Source organism: Phycodurus eques, chromosome 10 (genome assembly GCF_024500275.1).
Source record: "Phycodurus eques isolate BA_2022a chromosome 10, UOR_Pequ_1.1, whole genome shotgun sequence".
NCBI classification, from domain to species: Eukaryota; Metazoa; Chordata; class Actinopteri; order Syngnathiformes; family Syngnathidae; genus Phycodurus; species Phycodurus eques.
This window is the reverse complement of record NC_084534.1, coordinates 7,672,407-7,693,588: the sequence shown is the minus strand read 5'-3', so window position 1 is coordinate 7,693,588 and position 21,182 is coordinate 7,672,407. Positions and strand designations below refer to the sequence as shown.

General features: G+C 40.8%; 1 protein-coding gene across 2 annotated transcripts in view; it reads left to right on the top strand.

Moving 5' to 3' along the window:
- The window catches only part of cdh4 (cadherin 4, type 1, R-cadherin (retinal)), a 221,371-nt gene that overhangs the window by 186,299 nt on the left and 13,890 nt on the right, over nt 1-21,182 (top strand). For both annotated transcript variants that reach the window (XM_061688683.1, XM_061688681.1), the window contains exons 7-9: nt 4,071-4,243; nt 14,350-14,487; nt 19,379-19,564. In XM_061688683.1, coding sequence (XP_061544667.1) covers nt 4,071-4,243; nt 14,350-14,487; nt 19,379-19,564 — 497 coding nt within the window. The remainder of the gene's footprint in view (nt 1-4,070; nt 4,244-14,349; nt 14,488-19,378; nt 19,565-21,182) is intronic.

The window sequence follows — 21,182 nt, the reverse complement described above, 5'->3', positions numbered from 1 at the left end:
TTACACTAATATTACATTTCCAACAGGGTAACATGTATTTTATACCATTTCCAAAGTACTCTTCCCGACACTAACCGTAAGCAAGGAGTCGAAACTAAATCTAAGCCCAAGCAGTTTTACCAAAACTATATTAGAATTTCCTTAGCAAATTCTAGCTCTCTACCATCTTTTTGCATACATCTGTTCCAGAAGCTTTCTCTTCAAGTTTGAAGTAGGTTGGTCCCCTCCCCCCAGCCACTTCGTCCCCTTCACACTGGCGCCAGTCTTCGCACTTGGGTAATCTGATATCAACAGACATGGCCACTGTGCAGTAACAGGGATCAAGGCTCTTTCAAAAAGCCCCTTATAATGTTAATCTGACCTTTGCATTGAGGTAGGAATGGCTGTGGATGACCTTATTTCATAGTGGCTGGTTTTTCCAAAGTTACCATCCTTTTGTCCTCAGAGAGCAGTCGGTCCCATTAGAGGCTGTATGAACGGTGTGTCGCCTCATAGTTTCCCACAAGATTCACTGTTTCCGCCTTTTCTCCTAACTTCCTTTCCTCCTCACCCTCCACTTGCACCCCAATCTCCGCTACACTGGTAAGAGTTATTGTAGTCTCATGCCATCCATCGCTGCTCACTTTGTGGATTTCCACTGTACTTTTTTTACTGCCCTTTTTCGCTTCCTTTTTCTGCTTGGCAATTTTGTTCCTTTCCATTCTGATTTTTGATATCCAGCCTTCTTTCTCTTATTTTCCAATCTTTCCTCTAATTGAGAGGCAGAAGTTGACTCTGGCTGACGATGTTGAAGCAGCTCATATAGCTCACGGGTGATGTCGGGTCACATGGGCAAAATGACCAATAATATTTGCATTTGCCACCAGTAAAATGTTGAGCTTCAGTGATTTTGGTGAAAAAGCAATTAGGATTTGGTATTAGTATTCAAATTAAAGAGGAATTAAACAGGCTCAGAGATTAACCCTTTTGGCCATGGCGGTCATCTTTGGATATGAGATGGGGCTATCAAGAATCCTTATTATAATGAAAGGTAGCCGAGCCAAACTTGGAAGAGGATGATATTTTATAGAAACAGGCCCTTTCTATCGCTCTCTCTCTCTCTCTCTCTCTCTCTCTCTCTCTCTCTCTCTCTCTCTCTCATCATACATTCAACCATCTACTTTTTCTTTCTGGATATGACAAACCCTGGTTTGAAATTTAATGACACAATTATACTGTCACAGGAATGACTGTGGCATCTAGAGCCAATCCTTGGGACACCTGGACCAGTTCACTTTTTTTTTTCTTTTTTTTTCTTTTTTCCTTTGACAGTCTTGACAAATGCATTATGTAAAAATATGCATTGAACATGCGTTCATATTTACTCTCCAATAGAGAGCCAATTATATTTACTGTGGAACCTCTGAGGTCAAACACAGTCCCTTCCAGGACAATGGTCAGCCTCGATTTTGATGGCATTCTAAAAGAAAATTCTCGTAGGAAATAATGAAAACAGAAATAGAAAAATCTGTTCCAAGTTTAAAGTTGTGTCCCTCACAAAACATTCAAACTGGTTCAATGTTATGAATGGTGTGTATGTTTTTAACGTTTTAAGGGGGGGCCTATTAAAGACATTTGACTTTTGAATTGCTTTTATACACATAGAGCAACTTTATATTCTCCTGTTCGCGCCAAAGTCTTTTTGGACGCGCCTGTGGGCTTTTCAACTACGTGTATTCTCCCGTCCAGACTTCTGACACACCCATCGAGCGTACTCTGGGAATGAGTGCTCAAACACCAAAGAGGCGTGATTCAGTGAAATTTTGAGGCTGGCTGTAAATCATGGATTATGGAATTTTCTTGAGACTTTGAAAATGTCATTGAAATCCATGATGAAAAATATCTCAATTTAAATATGAAAACACTTTTTATGTAACAGATGTGTCGTAGCTAGTCAGGAAGTGCACACCTCTCCAGCTAACATACCAACCATTTGAAGGAGACCATGTTTTTTTTTTTTGTTTTTTTTTATCGTGTAGGAAATAAATCCAATTAAAGTGATTTAATCAGAATGCTATGCTTATGACTGAATCAATAAAAAAAGGTGGCGTGCTTGTTGTGTTATAGATCAGCGGCCCAACCTTCCTTGCGCCATAAATCGGTCGAGCCACCACCTCATGCAGGTTTAGTGCAGGGATGTCAAAATTACCATTACACCCACTTCCCCTATGTGTGCAACGCTCCTGACAACTACGACTACTACTAATGATAAATTGGTTTTGTAAAGAGCTTTTGAGCCACCAAAAATCCTGAAAATCCTATACTATTTGGCTTAGCAGCTTTAACAGAAAGCCATGACGTAGCAGTTTATCAAACAACTAATACATAATTGTTTGATGGGTTGATTTTAGCGTGTTTAATAAATTAAAATTGAAGGATGTCAAAGTGGCCCTTGCATCTTTTGATTTTTCTGTACGCGGCCTTCAGAGGAAAAAGTTTGGACACTCCTGGTCTGGTGTAATATATTGATTTTTCACTTGACATCACGCTTGACAGAATTCTCTTTTTGGGAATAAGTGCAAAACAAATGCTGAGAATGAAACCTTTGATGTTTGCTCAGCTGAGGCCACAGTATGTTCTGCTGTTTTTTGAAACTTTAGAGATATGTTTTTCTTGAACATTTTTCTTGAATTTCAAACTGTGCAACTTCAGGGGTACTTTACTTGCTTATGATATTATTAAAGCGACTACCTTCAGCAAGATACTGAACCCGCAGTTTCTCCTTGTGCTCCACCATCAGTATGTGAATGAGGTGTTACTTTCATATAATGACAATATATTCCATTAATCATTGATCGAATGTGGTCCTAGTGTAAAAGTGCTTGAAGGTAGAAAAGCGTGATACATGTGAAGCCCATGTATTAAATTATTGCCAATAAAAGAAGCAGCACCTAATCAAAATGATCACCTTCTCCTTTTCAGTTCATTTTTTAATGATTCAGATGCAGCCTTTTCTCTTGCTTACACTGTCATCTCACTCAAGCAAGCTTGGGCTTCAGCCCAATCTTTAATCTGCCCCCCTCGCCTCCGGCAAACCAGTTGTTTTCTCTCAGCAGTAGCAGCAGCCTGCAAATGGCTGCCTGATGCAAAGTGACATTTTCGCCCTGCCAAGACACTAGGTAATCTCTCCTGTGTTTCTAATTGCCTGGTCGCACCGGAAGGCCCAGCTGACAAACATGTGTTGATCAATAATTGCGCTCAAGAAAGCTGCAGCAACAAAAGGCCTCTTGCAGAAACGTGTGGGGACACACGTGGATCCAGATAGACCCCATGAACACAAAAACACTGGCACCATAAATCATTCTGATGATACCTACTATGATAATATCAGCAGTACTTGGTGATGAACTACACACTGTGTGTGATTCTATCACCTAATTTAATCTCCCTTTGGGATTCGTATGAAATTCTAAGAGAAAAAAATTCCTAAAATGTGTACCAAAAAAATGTGTCTCTACATTGAGGTAAATAACAACAATAATACATGCACACATCATGACCTCTGTGCTGTTTGTGTTAAATGGCAATTTGTAAGTGAAAAAATAAAATTAAGGAAAGCGCATGGGAGCATTCAGGGCAGCCACAGTGGCAATGAAGGCTGTAATAATGGATGATGGAAATGGGACAAGACTCTGTGCTGCGCATTACTAAATGGACTTTGTAGAGGGAGGAACTTTGTTCCACTATCTTGCTTATAAACAGAGGACAAAACAGCACAATTTGAAAGAGGAGTTTATATTAGTTTTGTTTTGGTGCTTTTTATAATCGCTCCCACTCGAAAAGTAGTAGTATGTCACAGCAACTTCCAAAGTCTGATTGACTTGTTGCAGCGGTTGGAAATAAATGTGCGTCCCTTTGATATTTTGCCCAAATTAATTAATGACAGATTAAGCAGAGAACCTACTGAGTTCTCATTTTTCTTTGCACTCCAATGAATGGCAGTTGCTTGTGTCTATGCTTTACTTTTTTTTCTTGATGCTCTTAGGGCCTATTTTTGGTGTTTTTAAGACATCTTTTTTTTTTCTCTCCAGGCTCATCTGTTATGCAAGTGACAGCCGGTGACTCAGATGACTCCACCACAGCTAACGGCATGGTTCGCTACCGTATTCTCTCGCAGGCACCCCACAGCCCCATCCCCAACATGTTCACCATCAACAGCGAGACTGGAGACATTGTTACAGTTGCAGCTGGTCTGGACCGAGAGGTGTGTGTGACAGTCAAATCATTTGTTTTCATTGTGTTTCATCATGTTTTTCCCTACCAAAATATATTTATTGCTGTGGGCGGCGGTTTGACTGACCTTTTCCCCGATTGAAATACATTCATCAACAGGGGGCTACGGTTTCAATGCCCACCCAAACCCATTTGGATGTCCCTCCTGGAGTTTTATGCCCAGGTCCGCCGCCCCTCTGCCCACCACCCCTACCTCCTTTGCGCGCCACTCCACTGTCTTGTAAAATATTCATCGCAAAACAAATCAAAACAGTGAAAGAGAATGAAAAGAAATGAAATAGTTCTATAAAGTATAACTAAGCCGAAAGTCTCACACAGACACACGCTGTAGTATTCATATGATCCATGCCTTCAACGGTACACGGCCTCGTGATGTCATGAGCTCTGACTTCAGCTCTGGTTGACCATTTACCACGTGGTTAGTTCAGTGTCAACATCTTTTCCATGCGTTTTGCGAGTGTTTTCATTTTTTATTTGTGAATTTGACTTTTAGTCCCATTCAATGACTGGCCCAATGACCGCATGGACGATTGTTGCTCTCTTCTTTTCTTTGTCTTTTTTAAATTTACTGGTGTGGCAGTGTATCTGAAGCTCATTGGTATTTCTTTTAAAGCAAAAAAATCTAAAAATCGCCCTAAACTTGAAAAACTAGTAAGTTGGGGCACTCGTAAGTCAAGGTAGTTGCAGTGCAGTGGCCATTGCCCCCGAGCAGTGTGCTTGCCCCCAGTCCCCCTTCCCCCGTCTGTGCACCAATGTCTCCAGCATTTCTACATTCTTTTAGCAAATGTTTCTACACCATAAGGTTTATATTTTTAGTACTGTATCCTTTAAAGTTATTTCTCAGCTGAAATTTACCAGACTATACAGTACTTTTCAATTTGGTCAAAATAAGCAAGGACATGAAATAGACATATGATTGTTAACTTTTGTGTATAAATAATTGACTGCCTCATAGCAGACTGCTTTTCTCAGACCGAAGCACAAAAAAAACTATAAAGATAGATATAAAGAATCTAACAGCTCTATCTACTGATGCGTTCTTGAAGATTTTCCCGTCCTTGGAATTTTTTCTCATCTGCTGCTGGTGTATTTTTCTAACTGCTATGGTTATATGTAAACCCACACACCAACACCACCGTGTCACAAGTTGCCCCACTTACACCTCACTCTCCTAATGAGGGAGGTCACTCAGGGTTCATCTATGTTCATCAGGCGGTTGAGGGTAACAGTGCGGAGTAGGATTTTTCTTGCTGCAAGAAGCTCAAAAGGAAATCTGGATGGCAAACCCATGAAAACGTTTAGATTTGAATGCCGTCGTAATGACTGTAATTTCATCTCATAACTTACTTGGTTGATTTTTACAACACACATAAAAGCACTATTGATTGTATCTCATAACATTTATATTCTATCCACTGGTCCCTCTCAGCACTAAAACCAGTGAGCCAAGACTTTTAAAATTAAAGCTGGACTTAACAATATAAAGTAAGCAGGTTTAGAAAAGTTACAGTCAAAATCTAAAGAAGAAACCCTGAATATGGCGGCACGGTGGGCGACTGGTTAGCACGTCTGGTTAGCACGTCTGCGTCACAGTTCTGAGGAGCCACGTTCAAATCCGGCCTCGCCTGTGTGGAGTTTGCATGTTCTCCCCGTGCCTTTGTGGGTTTTCCACAGGTACTCCAGTTTCCTCGCACATCCCAAAAACATGCACGGTAGGTTAATTGAAGACTCTAAATTGCCCGTAGGTGTGAATGTGAGTGCGAACGGTTGTTTGTTTGTATGTGCCCTGCGATTGGCTGGCAACCAGTTCAGGGTGTACCCATCCTCTTGCCGAGAGTCAGCTGGGATAGTCTCCAGCACGCCCGCGAACCTAGTGAGGATAAGCGTTACGGAAGATGAATGAACCCTGAATGTAATTAACAAAACAACTCATCTTATTGTTTATTCCTGGTCCAGAGTTGGCATGCTGACCATAGAGTGTTCCAAAACTAGAACACTATCACACAGGTGAGTGAACCTGGGCCAGCTTTGTGTTCCTGGCCTCATTTTGGCCCACGCGGAAGCAATAGCAGCTGATGTGAGGCAGGGGAAACGTATTCATCGGAACATGTCGAGGCAAGCTGGGTCCTACCTGCCGACGATGATAGGATCGTCCCACCAAAAGTGTGACACAACTGCGAGTTCTCCCACCTACTGTCAAGCTCATTAACACAAACACACTCAGTCACACGGACATATTTGCACATGCATCTTCACGCTTTACCGACGCCGAGCAATGCACATGATAAGATCAATGCTAGGTGTCACATGGTGTTGGTGTTTAATTAGAATAGTTGTGCGCTAATTAACAGGTGAAGCAGTTTGTGTTTTACTGAGAAGATAGCGGTTACATGGGGTTTAGTCAAGTTATCGCTTCCCCTGACATTACGTTTTGACAATTATTGTTACATGCATTCCTCGGCAATAAACTCCCTGAGCCTCTCTCCTCTGAACTCACACGCCTCCGCATGCTCCATTCGACAGGTTTACAATAACTACTCCACTTTGTTTGTGTTAATCATTCCAGATTAAGATAACTTTGTACATTTGAAATAAAGTTGAGTTGAGGGGTTTCTATTCTTTCTCACTCGTAAGTTTAAAAATCCTGGGAAGGAATACTTTTTAAAATTATGCTCCTTGGGGATATATTTCAAAAAAATGAAAGGTTAAATGTTAAGGTGATTTTAACCACTCCTATTCTTATTATATATTGGGCTTCCTTCCATCTGGCACAAAAAAAGATGACATTATTGGATTTTGTTGGAGAAAGTTTAAGGTCACAAAGACCTTACTAAGCACATTTTAGCCCATTACACAGTAATTCATTTGCTGATCATTTCAAACAAATATTAATAATAATAGGGAAAAGTAATGAACCAAAAACTTTTTAAAAAGAAGGCTCAAAGGTCGCTGCGACATCATGGTCTTCCGGTCATTCTAACACCATAACTCAAGAAGAGATGTAGTGTACTTACTAGTCTCATCAAATGAAGACTTTAATTTACTGTATAGCTTTTCCACTTATAGGATTCTGAGTGAAGGTTTGCTGCTGGCGGGATAAAATGCACTCACAAAGCTTTAATTGTAGTTCATACTCCATAATGGTTACAGTATGTTTATCTGTGTTTGGGGTTATGATTTACAAATACTGGGAGTCACCAATTGTCCCAGAAAAAGAACAGAAAAAGCTTGTCTTTTTCAATATGTACATCTTGTTTGTGTGCTGCATGTTGCGAAACAAAGAAAGAGAAACCGATTCCAAGTGTTTATTTTTTAGCTAACTTGCACAGAGTACATCATGTTCTCTGTGAAGGAGCGTAGGTAGGGCCATACAAGAGCATGTTACATTTTACATTTTAGTGCAAATCTGGAGGAATTTGCAGATCACCTTTTTTCGGTTTATGCCATACTGCGTGGAGTTTGCATGTTCTCCCCATGCTTGCGTAGGTTTTCTCCACATAGTCCGACTTTGTCCGACATTCCAAACATGCGTTAGGGTTAATTGAAGACTATAAATTGTTGGTAGGTGGGAATGTCAGTGGAAATGGGGATTTTCTTACGCGCGCTGCGATTTCCAAGGTCTACATGCCTCTTGCACATAAAATGGAATAGGTTCCAACTCATCAACAACCATGACAAAAGTGCTAGAAAATAGATGGATGAAATATTGTTCCCTTTTTTTTAACTATAAATTAATATATAATATAAAACATAATAATAATAATATAAAATATATGCAATGTATATGCAAAAGTGAGTATAAATTAAGTTGTTCAATGTAGCACTTCCAATTAGTACTAAATAAGGATTGTTCAGGCTTGGTGGTTTACCTCACAAGTTGTCTTTTACCTTTGAACTTCTCTTCTTGTCCATTTTTTGGGGGTGGAGGGTTGTAATGAAAATAGTTTTTCTAATTGCAAACTGCTCATTTTAATAGCTCTATAAAGTTAATTTACATATGGCTAAAATCCTCAGTATGCTCAAGACACATTTTGGTTCCACAGCTGGCAAGATTGCATCCTTTTTGTAAGCAGTGGCAGCTTTGGAAAAATAGAACTGCTGTGCTTCATTACCTCCGAATGTCGAAATCCCCCCGAGTCCCAGCCTCAAACGGTCTGGTGTGGCATGATGTGATGTAGCTCTTTGCCAGACTGGCCGCGCTGCTGATGCCAACTCTATGCAGGACTTCTTGGCCTGTGTTGTCTGCAGGGGATGAGTTCCCACAATCTGGCTATATTCGTGTCTTTGGATTCCACCTGGAAAATAATGCTGTGTGTCTGCATCCTTAAAATGGGCCAGGGGCTGTATTGTGTATGAGGGTCAGAGTTATGTTAACTTGCAGCGGAGCATCCAAGCTCCAGGAGCAAGCCAGCAAATCCACTGGAGAATTTCGAGTACGTTGCTGAATGAGGAGTAATGATGCATGGAGGTGGCTGAGGCTGTTTTGTAGCCAACACTGAATCAAGAGAGCTGAAATATACGTTCTCTGTTCTCTGTGAACTTTGTATTGAACCTTTTTTCACAAACTTTCTTTTCTGGGAAATTGCAACACTTTTTGCTCTTGTTGCAACCATTGTTCGCACTCCCTTGTAGATTATATTTGTAGTTATCATGTTGAGGTGTAAGAATACGATGGAACGTGAACGCCTGCGTTTATTTCGCATCTTAGTGGACGTTGGTTTCAGGCGAGGGGGGATGCGAGTAAGATCTTGGCGTGGGGTGGGCTTGACTCCAATATTGACAATAGCCTTCACCCTGTCCGTAAGACGAGTATGGCATTTAGGCTGGTAGAGAGTGAGTTTTGCTTCGGGCTTTGCTCCAATAGGTCAGGGAGGAGGGTGGGAGATTGAAAGTGCTGCTTCATCTCATTTCGCTCCTCAGCCATGTCTACAAAGCCAGTGTTTTCCTTTCGGGCCGACGTACACAATAAAAAATGTTGATAGCCAACAACTTAACCCCTTGTCTATTTAGACAGAAACCATCTGCCTTGTAAAGATGTCTATGCTCCCCAAAAAAGCGGAAATTGTCAGTACAGAATAGTACAGTACACACTTCTTTGAGCCACTAACTTACAACCCCAATTCCAATGAAGTTGGGACGTTGTGTTAAACATATATCAAAACAGAATACAATGATTTGCAAATCATGTTCAACCTATATTTAATTGAATACACTACAAAGACAAGATATTTAATGTTCAAACTGATCAACAGACATACAGCATGTTTACAAAAGTGTCCTTGTCACTTTTGTTCCATTTCTCTTTCTTCCCAGTTCTTAATCTTTAAAGATTGTACGCTGTAGTTGTCCTGTCCCTGTTTATCGTGTCCTGTCTACAGTATGGTCACGCTGATTGGGATGATTAACTAAATCTTGCGCCGTCTGTTTCCTTTATTGTAGCAGTTACATTGATGTGTAACTCACAGTCTTTTTTTATCCAGTATGTGACCAGAGCTATTTTTATATGATATGCCTGCACTTTTTTTTTTTTTTTTTTTTTTGTTGTTGTTGTTTTGCACACTTGAAATGTTTCAGTTCACACTGACGTGTGTGCTAAATGAATTCAACTAAACCCAATGAAGCATTGTAGCTATATTGGAGGTATTATTGATTTAAACTTGACAGATGATAATAATAATAAAAACTGGTGTATTTGCCATTGCGGTTTTAATGATGATACTATTACTATTGCGACAAAAATTGTGTTAACATCAAATAACGTACTGTATTTACTGAACCTTGCCCATCAAGTAATGTATATGTGTACTGTATAAAATGGCCTGAATCATTGCCATTATCTGTTACATCACAAGTAATCGTATATCCATTTCATCATTGGCACAGCCTTACTTTAGAACATGTACATGGTATGTGAAAATAGAATTTTGTGAACTAGCTGTAGTGATGTCAGCTGGGCCAGCAGAGTGCGTAAATAGTACCCTTAGGTTAAAAGGGTTTCAGGTTCCTGCCATTTTTTTGTCATTTGTGTTCTCTTCCTGTGTTTGGTCTGATTGTTTGCTATCGTTCCGTTTCCTGTAATAGTCCAAAAACATTCATGTATGTAATATGATTATTTTAAATTGCTCCATGGTGTGAATATTAATGGATTTCAGTCTTGTGTTCATCCCTGTTTTGGAGTGATAATCAGTCCATGGTGTACCCCACCTCTGGATGTGTCCAAACCATCGAAGTCCGCTCTTGCTCACTTTGTCTCCAAAACATCGAACCTTGGCTGTCCCCCTGATGAGCTCATTTCAAATTTTATTCAACCTGCCCACTCCGAGAGAGAACCTCAACATCTTCATTTCCGCCACCTCCAGCTCTGCTTCCTGTTGTCTCTTCAGTACCACTGTCTGTAATCCGCACATCATGGCTGGCCTCACCATTGTTTTATAAACTTTGCCTTCACCCAAGCAGAGAATCTTCTGTCACATAACACACCTGACACCTTCCTCCACCCGTTCCAAACTGCTTGGACCCGTTTCTTCACTTCCTGACCACACTCACCATTGTTCTGAACTGTTGACCCCAAGTATTTAAAGTCCTCCACCCTCGCTATCTTTTCTCCCTGTAGCCTCATTCTTCCCACTCCACCCCCCCCCCCCCCACCCCCACCCCCCTCATGCACATATATTCTGTTTTACTTAAGCAAATCTTCATTCCTCTCCTTTCCAATGCACGCCTCCCCATTTCTAACTGTTCCTCCGCCTGCTCCCTGCTTTCCCTGCAGATCATTAAAGGGGCTTAGGCGGGTGCGGTGCCTCAATGTTTGACATTTCTTTTGTCTTTAATTCTCCACAGATTAAGGCTGTTTACACATACACATCTGTTTTCCAACATAATACTTTACCCTATACTCAAGTATAAACAAAAATCTTCACCTAACCAATGGCGATCAAAAAATCAGGAATGACATTTTGGCCCCAAGAAATTAATTTCTGGAAAATGCACAATAGTGACAAAGGGTGGAGTTGCTCCCTAATGTCTCACTTGACTATAAGGAACAGCCAAAAACAATAAACCGACCACACTGATGTCATGTGTCAATAGAAGAATCAACAAATTTCAAGTCAACTTTCAGTTATGCTGAAAACTGAACTGTAGAACACTTGTAAGAGTTTTTCAAAGTCAGATTTTAGCGGCCTAAAACACAGTTTGCATGAGGGCAAAATGCTTTGGGATTTGGGGAGAAAGAAGTACTGGACTCTAATTGAACTGTTCAGCATTTCTACAGGACTCATTAGAGAACCTCTTACTAGCTTGTTTGGCCGCTTTTGGACAATAGACTGCACTTGGATCTGTAGGTTTGCGGGTGTGCGTGCATGTGTTTCATTTCCCACCTGTTCCATCTCACTGGACCATCGGTGTTGATATGCATGTGTGCACTAGAAGGGCCATCCATAAACACCCAACTACCCTTTGATGAGAGATAAAAACCCTGCAGGTGAGTGGTTGCATCCTTCTCATCCACAACCATATGGGAGCTCCACCTGCTGGCAGTCCACAAAGAAATAATTTCTCAAGCAATATATTCTGTTTGCGCCGCAATCTTTGTATCGATGTATGTGACCGGCTCTTAATGAGACTGCCAAGACAGTCATTTAATATGAAGTGCTTTATGAAGGGGATATGTTCTTGATATTTCAACACTGATATAGGTCAGGTTGGAACAATCATTAATATGATTTTTTGGAGTGTGGAGTAATGAGCGCTTTTGCACTTCATGGTGAGCCTGCGGTTGGGTTTTAGAACTGTCTTGGTGATGCAGATGAATCTAAAATAAGATGCATCTTTAATTTAAAAAAAAAAAAAAAAAAAAAACTGTTGGGTGATAGAATGAGACTTAGGTAGGGCGAGTTCAAGAGATTGAGATGAGGTGAGGTTGTGATGTGGAAAAATTGTGAGGGATAAAAGAATTCTCAGAATGTGACTGACCAAAAGCACCCAATAAATTTAGCGAAAAGCCGTCACTACCTGACCATGATGTCACGACCTCTGCCCCCCTCCTTCCCCCATTTCTACAAAAAAAAACTACTTTTATTATTCTTCCCTCTGACAGTCAGTAGTTTACAGAGAAGTTTTGTTTTTTAAACACACACACACACACACACAAGGATTGACGAAGGCAAAAGTAGCTTGACAACACCAGACTATCAATGACATACACTGCACATGTTCAACAAAGCTTTAGGCTCTGCTGACACTGACCTGTCCTTGATGTCCAATCTCTCCTACTCGATTTCTGGGCCCTGACAAATTGGATGACTGCGTAGACTTAGAAAGAGACCACTTAGTAGCTATGTATACTGTAATGATTGCTTTGGAAAGACACAGACACTTTGGTTGATTTGGAATGATGCTACAGTATATGTATTACACGTAATGTACACCAACCAGCCGTTCTCATTGAAATATATAGTAGAATATAAACTACATGTATATAAACAAAAATATTGGGACATCCACTCACAGGAACTAATAATGGAATAAAATGTGAAGTTGGTCTCCACTTTGAAGCTTTACTCGTTTGCACTCTTGTGGGACTACAAGATTTTGAGAGTGTGTCTGTGGGTCCATTTAACCTGAAGTACTGCAACTGAAAAGGCCTGTCCCTCAGCTGTTCCCACAGTTGGAAGTTGGAAGCATACTGTACGTATATTTGTCCAAAATGAAGAATTGAGATCCAGGTGGAATTAAGCTAGCCCAACCAACGATTGATTGTTAATTGCTGAGTGGGATGTGTCTGCGCTCCATATAGTGGAGCTGTCGAGAAGTATATGAACCAGATTCATGTGCAGTTTTTTTACAAGGAGACTTGTTGCTGTTTTTCTCACGGCTGGCCACATATGTTGTCAGTTTCTGTGTTTAGCAAGTTTTCCGATGATACCAACCTTTTGAAAATAGAGTTAAGGTTAAGAAAACTATGAACATTTTGGGGTCATCTCTTGCACTGAGCTGCATCAAAAAAGAAAGAGCACGAGCATTTGTAAGCATTTATTAGTAAGTGATGTCCATTGTCTTCTTGGTTAACTTTCAGCACCATGGACAGCCTCCACACTGAGCCACTGGAGATGCTCTTTCATTGAGTGACTGTTTTGTGTGCTCCAGTTTAATATGGAACAGGTTTAGGACAAGCCTTCTTAAGATTTAACAGCCAGACTCCATACGTGTTGCGGATATCTGTAATTCAGTTTTGCCTAGTCAACTAGAACAATTTAGATCTCCGTAACTACGTATTTCCTTTCCACAAATGTCATTTTAGATATATCATATCATGCCATAACTCCTTGTACAAATGATGTTACTTTTGCCATTCGTATGTATTGTGTTTGTCATTAAAGATAGCTACAATTCCTTTGCAGATATCTGCTGTGTGAATTACAGATCTCTGCGATGGAACCCAAGTTCGAGATATTGACTACAATTTGATTTTGACTTGTCATAATTCCAAATCAAGATATCATTAATTCACCTCAATTCCAAGATATCGACATGTTCCTTTTCAGATATATTAAAACAAGTTTTAGCTGGTCAAAATGTAGTTGCAGATATCTGGAACTGAAATTTTGACTAATCAGAATCACATTATAGATATCGCAAACTGGAGTTACAGATAACTCATCCGTAATCCGTAATTCACTAGCGGATCTTGGCGGCTGAATGGTACATACAGTATCTGTAATGCCAAACTCCATACACATGAATGGCAAAAGTGATGTCATTTGTCCTTTGCGAAATGAATTTGCAGATATCAGTTTTGATTAGGCACAACTGAATTACAACTATCTCTAGCTGTCATTTTGACTAGTCACTATTCTGTTACAGATATTTTGAATGAAAACAGCAACTATTCAAAATGTAATTACAACTATTTGGAAAGATGCTGTTGATATCTACAATGTTAATTCCGGATAGTCAAACTTACCTTTTAAATGTTAAGAAGGCTTGCCATTCAGGTTAAACTGTGTTTTCTGTAAGAACATGTTTGTTGACCTTTCACGCTTAACCTTGGTTGTTTCTCTTCATTTTGCTCTCCAGAAAGTCTCCCAGTACACCATTATTGTCCAGGCCACCGACATGGAGGGAAACCTAAACTTCGGATTGTCTAACACAGCCACAGCCCTAATCTCCATTACCGACATCAATGACAATCCCCCAGAACTGACTGTCAGGACGGTGAGTCCAAAACTAAGAAACTGTAGGGCATGAGTGAATGTGTAGAATATCATATTTACAATTTCCTGTGAGATAGTAAAAGTGTCCCGGAGAGGTTTTAGTGTTACATAATGCCTTCACACAACATTGAACGCAATGAATTATGTAAACAAGCAAGAAATAAAACAGTTTTTACCTTGTAAATGCAGGACATTTTGTCAATATTGTCAATCCTGTTATAGTAGCAATCCTGGAGTTTTATTTTATACATTTGGGAATGCTTAGATGAGTGAAAACCAGTCATGTAGTGTAAACAAATACTGTATACAGTCCAAAAAAAAAAGGTGGCACAGTAGACGACTGGTTAGCACATCCGCCTCACACTTCTGAGGACCCCGGTTCGAATCCGGGCTCGCCTGTGTGGAGTTTGCATGTTCTCCCCGTGCCTGCGTGGGTTTTCTCCAGGTACTCCGGTTTCCGCCCACATCCCAAAAACATGCGTGGCAAGTTAATTAAAGACTCTAAATTGCCCGTAGGTGTGAATGTGAGTGTCAATAGTTGTTTGTTTACATGTGCCCTGCGATTGGCTGACGACCGATTCAGGGTGTACCCCGCTTCTTGCCCACAGTTAGCTGGGATAGGCTCCGGCGTACCCGCGACCCTAGTGAGGATAAGCGTTGTAGAAAATGGATGGAGTACAAAAAAAGCATGGACACTGAAAACAGCACAGTGACAGCTAATGAAACACTGTGCGACGATAATACAGGGGCAGACGTATTTGTGTTATTGACGAGCAAAGCACAGCTTGAGGATGAATGTGATTGTTTTGTATTTTTACACACATGTATCCCATATGGTTCCCTTATTTTACAGTATATTGCGTGTATTCTGAGAATCAGAAGAGATACAGTTGTTTTCTGCATCAGAACACACAGGGAGAGTAAGCAGAGTCAGCATCACACACTGTGATCCTTGTCCCCTTGGCTTCGCCGTCGTCCCCCGCATGCCAGGACAGTTCCAGCCGCCTGCTCTGATAAGAGCTCCCCAGATGTCAGTGCTAGAACTCACCAAACAAGACTGTCACTCCTCGCACAACTGCCCTGTCTTCCATCTGTGTGGCTCGCTGCAGTCCTCACTCTCGCAGCCAACTGTAGCGTTGCGCATCAACAAACACGCAAGAGTTTTGCTGTTGCGAGTTATGACATGTGCAGCATAAACTCGCTTGTCACTTCATTCTAGAAATCTGTGGTATCCAATGAGATCAAATACAGCAACTTTATCAAAAAGAAAGGTCTTTACCTTTTCCTTAATTCTCTGATGTGTCCTGTGAGTACATTGAAGTGATGCCATTTATAAATGCATGGGTACATACAAGAACATGAGTGTTATTAGATTTTTTTTAAAAAGGCAGTGTTTTCCTCGAAAGTCAGCTGTGATAGGCTGACATCCATCCATCCATCCATTTTCTGAGCCGCTTCTCCTGTGATAAGCTGACAGAATAATAAAATGGAACAGACATATTGTCGAGGTGTAAGGAAGCTCCAAATCCAATCAAATGCGTGTTGCATCCAAAGTAACTTCTGATGGTTGGTTGGCAAGCATTATTTGAATGAATGAATGCTTTTACCTTACCCGCTAATGTTATTACAACATGATAAAGATCACATCTTCCGTATTGCCTTTTGTTTTTGTTCCAATTCATGCAGCAAAACCTGAATCAGTTCAACATTATTGTGGGTAACTTGAATTTTCTTCCAATAGGAATCCCTTTAATGTGCATTATGTCTATTTTAATTGGACGTCAGCGTTAGTGCTTTGTTTCTATATGTGCTCTTGTAATGAAAGCATCAAAGGAATACAGCAAACCCAACCGAGCAGGATTTGCGATTTATCTGGAAAACTGAGGCGTCGAAATACCTGAAAGAGGATGAAGAAATATGACTTTTGTTCCACACTTTGGTATGGGTTTAAAAGGAGCAGGAATGGAAAGGAGCTTAACTGTATGATGTGGGAAAATGAGGATAAGGTTCAAAGCTATATTGGATGTCCCTTTATTTGTCCTTAACGCACCACTGTGAAGCCACAACAGCCTTCTAAATTGGTTTGAAAGACTGTTTAGTGTATAGTAGCCTTTTATTTTAAGCCAATGTACATCAAAAATAATTATTTTTGTATCAAGTTACTGATAGTGTAGTGGTTTACTCGCCTGCCTTTCCTCAGGCAGTGTGGGTACAATTCCCCCTTAGTGACGGCGTGAGTGTGAATGGTTGTCTGTCTGCCGTTCGCCCGAAGTCAACTGGGATAGGCTACAGCTACCCATAAACCTCAACGAAGTAAGCCGTATAGATAATGAATAAATAGATTATGTTACAGGGGAAGCACGGGGGTCCAGCGGTTATCACATCTGCATCACAGTCGAGATGTCCTGAGTCACAAACCACGCAAAATGACTTTAATACTTAACAAAAGCAAATGACTGAGTTGCATCATCTTCCCAAAGATCTTAGAGACATGAGTGATGCAATGAATAAAACAATGAGCTGACTGGCTCATCTAGTTCCTTTACGGCGATCCGTTTTTTTTAACAAAACAAGCTTACTCAAATGTATCTGATCTAACTCACTCATTGTCTTTTGAGGCAATAATTATGCCATAAGGCTCCGCAGAATGAGGTAAGAGGCAAGGTTTTACAACATTACTCAGACAGTGGAGCGGTCTATTGTCAACACTTTAAAATGCTTAATAATGCATAACAAAATAACAGATGTCGTGGGGACAAACCAATCGTATTGCACCTGCAAAGTCCATTGCGCTCTGCCGATAATTCAATGGAGAGCTGGGATAGCGGTTAACGCTCTACGAGAGCTTCAGGTAATGATTTTGCTCAACATAGCGTTCCCCTTGTGTTGATTCATTATTCTGGTTCATTCGTATTCGACGAACGGAAATATTTGGGGGTTTATTTTTCTTTTAAATATGTTCTCAGGAGGCGGCACGGTGACCGACTGGTTAGAGCGTCAGCCTCACAGTTCTGAGGACCCGGGTTCAATCCCCGGCCCCGCCTGTGTGGAGTTTGCATGTTCTCCCCGTGCCTGCATGGGTTTTCTCCGGGCACTCCGGTTTCCTCCCACATCCCCAAAACATGCATGAATTGGAGACTCTAAATTGCCCGTAGGCGTGACTGTGAGTGCGGATGGTTGTTTGTTTGTATGTGCCCTGCAATTGGCTGGCAACCAGTTCAGGGTGTACCCCGCCTCCTGCCGCATGACAGCTGGGATAGGCTCCAGCACGCCCGCGACCCTAGTGAGGAGAAGCGGCTCAGAAAATGGATGGATGGATGTTCTCAGGGGAAAAAAATGCTCAACATTGCCACCCTCAAAGGCCTCAATTCATCGATTCCTGTGGCGTTACAGCTTGGCAATCCGTGTCGATATGTGTGGCAACATACATTTTTCAGTCGTTATTGCAATTTTTAAGCCTTTAAAACAAACGTTTTTGACGGTTACTGATTCCTAAGATTATTCATCTTTTTTTTTTAAATTTGTTTAAATAGCACAGTAGTCCATTAAGAGTAGTGTTGTAAATACATTGCACGTCATGAGGTTTTGCTTTGCTTCAATTTGATTTACTATTCCATTTCCAAAGTGGACTCAAAACCCTTGTAAGGATTAACTGCAATTGAATTGTTTGTTGCGCACTCATTCCCCTAACTACAAATTTCTGTTGAGACAGCTGCCATTTTGGACACCTCACTTAGAGTCAGCATTATTGTCTGTGCCTCTGAGAGAGAACCTTCCATTTGGCTGTCTGACAGCATGGCCAAACAGGCAGTTGCTTGTGCTAAAAGCTTTGGGTGAAAATGAAAGGGAGACACTTATAAGTCACTGAGGATGGTGCATTCTTAATGTTTAGTCCCGTCGCTTATCGACCGGGTCGTACTGCGGGGGATGGCAGAAGAGGAGATGGCGATGATAGGAAGTTGGGAATTGAGAGCAAAGAAGAGATGAGAAGAGGAATTGGGTAGCTCAGACGTTACATCAACCCTATAATGATGAAGCCATTAGTGAACAGCAGCTGGCAGATACACTGCATAAACATGTTTACCTCTTCACAAGAGAAAAAATGGATTATCATTTGAAAATGAGAGCCCTTTAATGTGCATGTGCATGTCACTAAGTTTCCTCCAAAAGGGACTTGTTTCACATTGCAGTTTAACATGGAGGGAAAGAGTTTTTCTCCTGTTGCCTTAATTGCAGTATACAGTACTTATTGAATGCCACACTAGGACACAGATTTGATAGATGGCAACAGAGTGGTTAAAATGTCTGCCTTTCAGTTCTGAGATTTTAGGTTCAACCCTCGTTTGACACCTTCCTGTATGGAGCTTGCACGTTCTTTCCATGGTCGAGTGGGTTTTCTCAGAGTTCGACAGCTTCCTCACAAATTCCAAAAACATGCACGTTTAATTAATGGAGGATTTTAAACTCGCTCATAAGTGCGAATGTGAGTGTGAATGTTTTTTTGTACAGTATGTGCCCTGTGATTGGCTAGGGTGTCAGTCATTTTAGATACTGTCGGCTCAAGATCACCCAAGACCCTGATGAGGACAAGCCGTGTATAAAATGTATAACAGGTGGCTTGAACGAATACACAAAATGTTAATGTTTAATTGGCAAAATTACAAAAAGAAAGGGGCTGTGTGTCTCAACAACACATGGACTTCATTGTGAGTAGTGCATGCCTGTCACTTTATTCCTAAATGTAATGCAGACAATGCCAAAACACTACTTACTATCAAATAAAATATTGTTGACAATACAAGCAAGTGTTTCAAATGTTATCGTTGTAATATAAGATGAATGTGGGGCTTTGTCATTCTTTCTACTCTTGCGCCTTCCATCTTGCCATGCAGTTTTCTGGAGAGGTGCCAGAGAACAAGGTGAATGTGGTCGTGGCCAACCTGACGGTGGTGGACAGGGATCAGCCACATAGTCCCAACTGGAACGCAGTGTACCGCATTATGAGCGGAGACCCCTCTGGACATTTCACCATCCGCACAAACCCCATCACTAATGAGGGCATGCTGACTGTAATAAAGGTGGGTGTTAAAATGTATGATGTTATTACAAAGAGCACAAAAGGTCATGACGGTAAAGCAGTGATGGACAAAGTCTGTTTTTAATTCAGCCCACTGAGCATTTAGTGGTTAGTTTGAATGTATTTATTCAATTCATTATCCCATTAAATAGCTGTTTAGGTGACTTATCTCATAAAATGAAAGATATTAGTCAAATAAACAATTTTGCATACATACACTATATATGTTTTGGTGTTTATTAATTCATTATAATGTAGTTAATTATAAATAATGAAAACTAAAAATGACAATCATTGTTATTCATTTTTAAATTAAGGATTTTGCAATGTGCATAAACATTTTAGCTTTTTTTTTTTTTTTTTTTTTTTTTTTTTTCCCACCTCGTCTACAAATGACCTGGGGCCTCATGTACAAAAGGTGCGTACGCACAAAAACGTGGCGTACGTTCTTTTTCACTTCAAAGTTCAGATGTATCAAGGGTGAAATGACCGTGGAAATGTGCGGTGCCTTATGCCAACTTCATGGTTGGCCTACGCACATTTCTGCAGCTGTTGGTGCTTTGGCGACACTTTCAGTCGATGCTGGGAAACTATTATAATTAATCTGCACATCAGAGAGACATGAACAATTAGCACCGATGAACAATTAATGCCCGACAACATTTGATTTCAACAATGTAAAAGTGGCAAGGACTCGGAATTGACTTGCCAATAAATTGTTCAAGGAGATCATTTATGCTGCCTATTGCCCTCACAGTCTCCTCTCGTGACTCCAGCACAGCACGGGTGAGGACACGGCCAGACGGGCCGGCAGCAGCAGCCGGTTGTTGGAATGTAATTGCGTCGCAAACGCCGGGGATGCCGCAGGAGATGCCAGGAATGGGAGATGAATCCTCCGCGTCTGTGACACCAGTGGTGCCAGCACTGAAAAAAAATAATCCTTTGAATTTAATTTGAACATGTACACATCGGTTGCGCATGATTAAAATCTGTTCAAATTACTTTTTTTTTTTAGGAGAAGAGGGGTAAAGTATGTCCTTTTAACACATTTTAATCATGTGCAACCGATGTACATGTTCAAATTAAGGAAATTCAAAGGACTCTTTTTTTTTTCAGTGAGGGACGCTGGAGGAATCCTCTGCGTCTGTGACACTAGAGACACCAGGGACGGTGGACAAATCCCCCGAACATGTAGCACGTGGCTGCAACTGCGTGTCCTCTCTCGTGTATTAAAATAATTGATTGAGTAATCAAACAGGAGTCAACATTTTTGAAATCCTCTTTGATATGCTGATGTGCTTCCATTTGAATTCAAAAGATTTATTACTAATACCATACATACACCATTTACGCATGAAGCTTTATCTCATAAGGCTGAGTGTAGGTTACTGTAAGAACACATTTGTTGTGAGTTATAAAAATACATGGTATTTACCTTGGGGGTAATTAGAGTCAGTCACATGTGAGAGTAGTGTCACCCATGATTGCAACGATTCTCTCCTCAAACAGGGTGAGGACCTCCGCGCCGGTTCTTCCGCCTGTTTTGCCCACACTTTGGAGGTGGGCAGCTGTCCTCCGCTTCACATCCACCTTAATGTCTGACCACGTCTTTTTTAGTT